Source organism: Saccostrea cucullata, unplaced genomic scaffold (genome assembly GCF_032062105.1).
Source record: "Saccostrea cucullata isolate Sc308-1 unplaced genomic scaffold, CSIRO_AGI_Scuc_v1 ctg1835, whole genome shotgun sequence".
Classification (NCBI taxonomy): domain Eukaryota; kingdom Metazoa; phylum Mollusca; class Bivalvia; order Ostreida; family Ostreidae; genus Saccostrea; species Saccostrea cuccullata.
Window position 1 is genome coordinate 205128 of NW_026926556.1, and position 9098 is coordinate 214225.

The 9098-nt window shown below is 32.4% G+C and overlaps 1 protein-coding gene across 1 annotated transcript in view; it reads right to left on the minus strand.

Annotated features, from left to right (window-relative positions):
* Nucleotides 1–5913, minus strand: part of LOC134272035 (uncharacterized) — a 43697-nt gene extending 37784 nt beyond the window's left edge. Inside the window, exons 1-2 of the mRNA XM_062754270.1 lie at nucleotides 5418–5913; nucleotides 4868–5098 (exon numbers count right to left, since the gene is read on the minus strand). Coding sequence (XP_062610254.1) covers nucleotides 4868–5098; nucleotides 5418–5913 — 727 coding nt within the window. The remainder of the gene's footprint in view (nucleotides 1–4867; nucleotides 5099–5417) is intronic.
* Nucleotides 5914–9098: the final 3185 nt, after the last annotated feature.

Here is a 9098-nt window from a genome sequence, read left to right on the forward strand (position 1 = left end):
TTTTAAAGTTACGTGCAAAAATATAGTTCTTACTCTCAATCGCTTTTGAGATCATACAAACGCTAAATAAAGCAACAAAAATAAAACGAAGTTTTATCTATATAAAATAAACATTAGTTGTAATGACTTTGAAAACTTTATAAGTCAAAGAACATAGTTCATTAGCGTAAGGATTTTTGATAATCAGTGTAACCGTAGTTCTCAATAAATACTAGGTAAAGCAGGAGAGGGAACCAGACTGGCCTGTTTATTTACATTCAGCTGCGGTACCAGATTAATTCTGATTCTGACAAAAGCGGACCGTGGTATTAGGATTGAAAAACTTACTGTCAGTGTCTTATCATTTATATTGATAGTTTTAAAATCAGAATATAAACGTGATTCATGTAAGAATTCCATTCTACTCGATCTGTAAATGAGCCCGGCTCTCTGTACTTTTGAGTACTTTGATTTTTTAATTGTTTTGTTTTCTTCTTTCCTTCTTTTTCTTGCATGATAGGCAGAACATGTGTAAGTTTATGATAGTACATAACTGCGCTCGCCCAAGCGGTCACACCGTAAAACATATTATATAGACGTTTTTATGATATTTTGCAGTGCAAGAGTTACCTCCCGTGGCATCAGTAAATCTGCTAAACGCCTTACTATCGGAATCCTAGTTTAAAAAAATGAGTCGATTCACCAAAGAAAATTGTTAAACAAAAAATAAGTACTTTTTTTTTCAAAATAGAACTCATTTACGCCTGCAAACGTAATAGCGAGCGCAGCGAGCGTCACTGCGAGCTCTTAAAGCAACGCCTGTGCGAAGAGAAAATTCGGACTTCTGCAAATTCATTCAATAGAATTTTTTGATGGCGTAATTTCGACCCACAGTGCATCACTTGTTTTAGTTACGTTCTCGCGAGAATAACGGCAAATGTTTAACAAAAAGTTTAATTGCCTTTATTTAATGGATATATATTCAAGATACAAATGTAAAAAGAAAACGAAAAAATCTTCATTAACTATTAGCACATGCACTGTTCAGGCTTTTTAATTCTTGGTATTGCATACATACGACGTCATGTGACGTCAGAGTCTAGATGCACCAAATGTCACGTGTGGTTTGACGAGCTCGATCTAAATCAAAACAATAGAAGAGTTTGTGCTCGCTCTATCGGTCTCACCGTCAACATATTTGGGCTGTATTATTCAGGATAAATCCACGTTTCCACTGATGTATCAGTGACGTCATATACCTGACTCATACTGAGTCACAATTAAATACATGTACTTATAAGACTTTCAGGAAAGTTTGTAAATTCTTTGCGTAAAAAAGAAAATAAAAATAGTCAAAAATAAGTAATTTCCCCTTTTCTGTTCAATTACTCTTCACAGTGCAATATCCAAAATGTTAAATAACTTTTTTAAAAAAATATTTTATACATTTTTAATGCTAGGATATGCGCAAAAACAATTTAAAATTTTTTTATAGTGCTCTTATTTTACACTTTTTATGTAATTTGGATGTGAAAGTTTTTTTTTCTGATAATCAAGGAATAGTAAACATTTTAGATTTACGAAAGATTTAATTTAACGAAGATGAGATGTTTACTTTATGATATTTGTAAAATGCTAGGATATGCGCAAAAACAATTTTAAAATTTTTATAGTGCTCTTATTTTACATTTTTTATGTAATTTGGATGTGAAAGGTTTTTTTTCTTCCGATAATCAAGGAATCGTGAACATTTTAGATTAACGCAAGATTTAATTTAACGAAATTGAGATTTTTACTTCATGATATTTGTAAAATCTTTAGTAAATTTATCTATGCAGTCAAATAAAAATAAACAAGCAGCGGTAGCTTACAAGTAAAAATATATGACAAAAAACCCTGAAAAATATAAGTTACAATAATATTTATTGCGGAAGATTAGTGCTGAACTCCCCACTCCAATTTGAAACTAAAACAGAGGATGGTTCAGTGAAACGTTTCTGTTTTTATTTGAATTTTTTTATATTTGGAGATCGAAATAATTACATACTCACGTTTAATATGGAATTGAAATATGTGGCTATGTTGTCCAACTCTAAAGTGTTTTTATATTCATGAAACCTGTTTTTGAAAAAATGATGTCATGATGCCCCCCCCCCCCCACCCCCCCACCCCCCCCCCCCCCTTTGCATTTTGCTTGTGATTAATGGGCTCTTAAATAATGATGTACATGAAAGAACCTCTTTTATTTAGATAAAATAAAATTTTGTAAATGAGAAATATATAGATGAAAAGGATTAACAGATGACAGGTTGAAAAAACTTGGATGAACCCGAGACTATACACATAAAAATATTTTCTGTATTTACACTGTAGGTACGTGCGCCACTAATAGAATTTAACTCCTTATTAATTCCCGAGGAAACATTAATAAAAGAAAAAAAATTACTTCGAAAAAAGATTGAAGCTGTCTTCTATGAGTTGCAACATAATGCATGAATAAACACTTCAATATCGAGTATCAAGGAATCAAAGATACACTGTACATAATCATCACTGTAATCATGTACGTAAAAGACATGAGGAATATAAATAATTATATATATTTGAATATATGGACAAAATAATTTGAAACATTTTACTGACTGAAAAGAAACAGATAGGCAAATTATTTCTCTGGTAAATTAAAATGAAGAACCAATTTTAGAAAATATTCCTAAAAACCATATCCGATTGAAATAAAACCGACCCCGATCGAAAATAATTCAAAATTTATAAAGTTGTCAAACTAAAGGCAAGTGCCAACTATAAGACATGGATGAAAATAAATAAAGTAAATTTTGAACTATATAATAACAAAAGACCCAAATTTAACGATACAATTATAGTATTTTCATCTTCATATAATTCCGATCGCGATCGGTTTAATTTGGGAAAAATCATAGATAATAGGTGAATTTGAATCCTTTTATTTCCCTCAAAATACCTGTTCCCCCCAATTTTATGAAGTGACTCAAAGGTTTGTACTTTGTATTCGTATTAACATGAGGACAATCTTCTGTCATAGTAATGTATTGGATTTTATAACGTATGAAAAATCGGATATATACTGATTTCAAAAAATCACTTGCTAAACTCAAGTTTCATTCACATAACTTTTTTTCTAAAGAAATATAATTTGGAGTCTTATTCATAAAGAAATAAAAGAGAAGAGTTTATGCTATAAATAATATTGATAAACACACCATGCTTTTAAGTATTTGTTACATATAAAAGAAAAAAAAGTTTGTTTTTTTTTTTTTTTACACTCATGTTGACCTTTTTGCACTTAAAATTAGACATTCACCAAAAATAGGACTAGAGGACCACTAAAAAAAATTGATGTTGCCATGTATTAACACTTACTCTAATAAGTCTACACGCAAAAAATAATAAAAATCCATGACATGCGATGTGCAACCTATTGCCTGGTTTTTCGGTGGACAGCCTCTTAAGGCGTAATAGCAATACACTCTTCTTGCATTCAGCAGATCAATGGAGGGATTTTGGTGAAACTTTTAAAATGAGGGAAGGAATTCATGTATATCGACTTTGTAACGCGAGATAACTCATACGTATTATGGAGAGATAACTCCTGTCTGCGGTACTAGCACATTTATACGACCTAAAACATTTTCACCACCTTTCACAATAAATCATGCGGAATACACAATAGAAAAATAAGCAAATGAAAATCCTGTTTAATTTGTATTAATATTTAAAGAAGTTTAATTTTACAACATTTAAAACGAAATCGAGGGAGATAAACTGACTGATACTTTAACTGACATTTAGATTTGTCAAAAAAAATAGATTACAATTGGCGTCGAAACAACGGGGGCTAGCGGAATTAGGGGGGGGGGGGTCCCATACTTTTTTTCAAACGATAGAATTCATATAGATAATAAACATTGGGACGTATGTATACACCCCCCCCCCCCCCACACACACACACATATACACTTTCAACACACATGTTGCAATTTAGTTAAAGTTGAAGAATGGTAAGTCGTAGAGTTTGAAAGACAAAAAAATGGCCATGAAAGAACTTCAATCTCCCAAAACCCAATTCTCTCCTTTATCTAAGTAGAAAAAATGACATCCTTTATTTTTAGCCGGGCTTATTGCTCAAAGAGCAATTGCCGGCTTATGTGATCCTGTTCAAGGCAGGATGTTGACCCCATAGTCGCCATTTTAAAGCTACGTGCAAAAATATAGTTCTTACTCTCAACCGCTTTTGAGATAATACAAACGCTAAATAAAGCAACAAAAATAAAACGAAGTTTATCTATATATAATAAACATTAGTAGTAATGAATTTGAAAACATCATAAGTCAAAGAACGTAGTTCATTAGCATAAGGATTTTTGATAATCAGTGTAACCGTAGTTCTCTACACATACGAGGTAAAGCAGGAGAGGGAACCAGACTGACATGTTTGTTTACATTCAGCTGCGGTACCATATTAATTCTGATTCTGACAAAATCGGACCGTGGTATTAGGATTGAAAAACTCACTGTCAGTGTTTTATCATTTATATTGAAAGTTTTGAAATAATTTTTTCATCAGAAAATAAACGTGATTCATGCAAGAAATCCATTCTACTCTGTAAATGAGCCCGGCTCTCTGTACTTCTGAGTACTTTAATTAAATTGATGTCTACACAAAGTTACAGGTAGATTTAGGTACAGTAATATTTATTCAGATTACTGAACAGATTAATCACTTTTCTATGCAAGGTCTTGAGTAACAAATATAATAAACTGAGCTAATATAAATTTATAGGTCCGAATTCACAGAAATAACTAAAGAACTAATTTTATTTTTTTCTAGAAAATCAAACTTTCTTACTTGGTTTTCCATAGGTTTTGTTGTCGATGATATAAAGGTCCCAGTGTGGATGGAGGCCTATACAGGATCTCACGATGTCAGGTCTCAAGTCACTCCGGAGCCATGTCACGTGATCTACACTGTCCTGTGATCTTCCTCTGTAATGTACAGCCTCCCCTTCTCTTCGTAGTACCGTTAGAAATTCTTCTCGTTCATCTTTACTGCTCTTGATTTTATTTTCTGGGATATTTACTGTAGAAAAAAATATACCGTTTATAATAAACATTTACACATTAACATTATGAAAATATACATGTAAAGGTAGAGATACATTCAAATTATAGATTTATTAAACATGTTCGATCAGTTACTTGTATTATAATATGTTAATCTAGTAGCATTAAATTGTAATCGATGAAGCTACTACAAAAGCAACTACAAAAAAGAAAGTGAATTAAATGTATAAATGTTTCTACTGATAACTTTTTAACTCTTTAAAATGTAATCCAATTATTCAAATAAAATTCTGGAAGAAAAAATAGAACAATCCAATTATGTTACTCTGACTTACATAGCTGGTGTATCTCATCATATATTCTCGTGTCCTCCATGGTGACGTGAGTCAGTATGTTCATCTGTAGACGGTGTATCAGTAAGTGACCCCAGACAGGACTAGTGACACACTTCTCTCCAGGTTTACTGTTGTATCTGTCTGATCTCAGGTACACACTGGCTGTGTTATAACTACAGCAAATGAATGGCATACCACTGTCTATTGATGCTATCCTATACATTGTCTCATCCTTTGTGTCCTTTGTTATCTTGTCCTGATCTTCCCAGAGGTTATCATGTGACGTCAGTCTGTTCAGAGTCTGCTGTGCTTCCGCACGTGTTACAGGATTCTTTTTACGCCACACTATCCGTTGTATCGCATTAAGTATGTCCAGCCACTCTGTGTCAGTGAAGTCAGGAGGACCGGAGTCAGAACACAGAAAACAGTATAACACTGACACCTCGTCATCAGTCAGTGTGGAAAACTGTTCTGCAAAGTATAGTGCACATATCATTAGTAACACTGTAAATAAATAATGAAGCATGCATATTATAGTTTAAATGACCTCCATAATTTGAGTAATTTTTTCATTTATTTTTCACCATTTTTATTTCTTTTCATTTATCTCCATTTAACTTTCTTATCTAGTATGATACATGTAGCAATGTTTCAAAAAGCAAAATTGTCCTATATAGAATAAAATCTGATTGCAAGATTAGTAGAGAAGTTTTTTTTTTATATCAAAACACATGTAACGACCAGCAAAATTTTTGATACTGTTTAGAACTTTTTCAAAAAGAATATTTCCTTATTTTTATTTATAGTATTGCAATGGCTTAAGGAAGATAAGTGGAAAATTCAAATGAAAATATACATAAAGTAAATAAAGGATACTTTTTTAAAAGAGAAAATTGAAGATTGCTTATTCGATACCTACATGTACATGCATATTATCTTTTCGCAAGTTTAGTTTTATTGTAAAACTAAAAGAAAAATAAAAAAAATAATATTGGAATTTCTGCCTTTTTATTATTCTAAAAAAATGGATTAAATATATATTGAACATATATATTGAATCAAATAAAAAAAAATGCCAAAATGGATATAAAGATGTCAATTGCTTGATATTTTATCATATGTTAAGAAGTATTTTTTAGTCCCCTTCCGGTGAAATCGGACAACATTATAGGTTTCTTCTGCGTCTGTCCGTCTGTCCGTCTGTATGTCCGTCCGTTCATCAGTGGAGCTGTCCCTGTCCGTCTGTCAGTCTGTCCTACCTGGGTTTCCGCACTTTTTTCTAAACGCTGGCAGATATTGATCTGATATTTGGTAAGTGGGTGTGTCTTGATGAGTTACAGATAAAGTCTGAATACCGTTCCGCTTTAATGATTTTTTACGGAATTACGTCCTTTTCTGAACTTTTTCCCCCTAAACGCTTGCAGATATTGTGCTAATGTTTATCATGAGACTTAACCTTAATTAGTTATAGAGTAAATTTGCATTTCGTTCTGATTAATTGATTTTTGAAAGAATTATGTTAATTTTATTATTTTTTTATAATTAGGTTCATTATTGGGTTTGTGATGCACTAAATTTTATGTCGTGATGCATTAATTCATTTTGTGAACGAGATTGTCATGATTTGAAACTTGCTGTATAGCTTTTACCTTACTTATAGATCAAGTTTTCATTTCTTTCTGCCTCATTTAATTTGGAAGGAATTATCATGGTATTTTTTTTTTGTTTAATAATTGGGTTCACAATATTGTTCGTGATGCACTAACTTGTAATATGTCGTGATGCACCGCTTGAATTAATGTTCGAAACGATTTTATGTTGAGATTGAAACTTGCTTGATATCTTAATAGTGACAAATAAAGATCAAGTTTGATTTTGGGGTATAAAATTGTTGATAAACCACGTAAAAAAACTATCCTGATCAAAACATGTGTGTGTGTCAAATGGCATTCAAAGACGTCGATCACGAGTCTTTCTTTGTAAGGAAGATCCAAGACATTTTATTCATATTCAAGTAATAACTAAAATGTCCATATTTAAGTAATTATATTTTAAACACAGCCTCAAATAAAATGACACCTGATAGAGAAAAGGGGAACCCGGTAGCGGATATGTATTGCTTATGCAATACTCTTAGAGTGCTTGTTTTTTTTAATCTTTATCACAGTGTAATGATGCTTTGATGAGTTTAAACAAGCAGACTTCATAACTTTTTTTTTGTATCACATGCTAATTACTTTCATTTTGTAAATAAAATAAATAATATAAAAAAAGATCTTAAGGAATTTGAACCCGAGACCTCTCAAATGTTAAGCGAGCGTCATACCCTTGACCACATTTCCTTAAAAGTAATGCGAATTGAATGCAAAACATGAAGTCACATACATGTATACATTCATGTTTGATATTGTCAAAATTTTCAACAAGACCTGCATGCAAGCTTATGAAGCTATATAAGGACTAATGTATCATTTAAGACGAACTTACGACACATTAATCTTGAGTTAGGCCATCAAAGCTATCCTAGTCTTGTCTTAGGGGACCTCTTAATCTTAGTCCCTGTTTTAAGATGACCGCGAGCTTGTTCTAAGACACATTTTAAGTGATTTTAAGAAGCCATTGCACCAAGAAAACAACCAAGAATTATTTTTCTTTCATAAAGAAATCAAATGTTTGTTGTAAAGTACTAATTTCTTTGATTAACTTAATCAACTAATAAACAATGGTCTGTTCGAAGCAATTTCGGTTGAAAGGGGGGAGAGGGGGGGCAGCCATACATTTTCAGTTGGGGGGCACTATCAACTACCAAATTTTCCTTGACAAAAGGCCCGTGGGCCAAATTGCTCACCTGACTACATGTATATATGGACATACTATTCTTTACAAGATTTCCTCTTTTTAATAACTATTGTGACCCCGTCCTACCCCCCCCCCCTTCTCCGGGATCATAATTTGGTGAATGTAAAATCTACACTACTCCAGAATTCTTCAACATAAGTTTCAGCTTTTCTGGTCCAATCTTTCTTAAGAAGATTATTTCATGAACTCACACTATTTTCTTATCTTGATTATCTCCCCTTGTTGAGGGACTAGACCCATCATTTTTACAATTTAAATACCTCCCAGGGATGCTTCGTACCAAGTTTGGTTAAAATTAATCCTGTGGAATAGAGAAGTTGAAATGTTTACAATGTTTATAGACGGACGGACATACAGACAGCAGGTGATCAGAAAAGCTCTCTTGAGCTATCAGCTCAGGTTAGCTAAAAATGTCATTTGACGTTTTATTGAAGGTGCACAAGAATAAAGTTACTGTGGCTCTGTTTTCTATAGCAATGTACATAATGGCAAATTATCGGATGGCATCACCCTTCCAAGTTTCTATGGTCATGTATGAATTTTCAGATTAAATATTGAAGAAAATTAATCAATTTTAGCCCTGTCGAAAGTTAAAAATATATATTATCAGTAATTATCATGTAAACAAGGGGAAAAGGGTGGGCTACAATGTAGGAGGATATAGTCATAGCCTAGTACCTTTAAAATACGTAAAATACAAGGGCACATGTACATGTCCTTAACGCAAACAAAAATTTGATACATGGATTGATATATATTTTGACGAGTTCGAAATCACATAAATAATTAATCCCTGAAATATGAAGAAATCGTAGGTTTTCC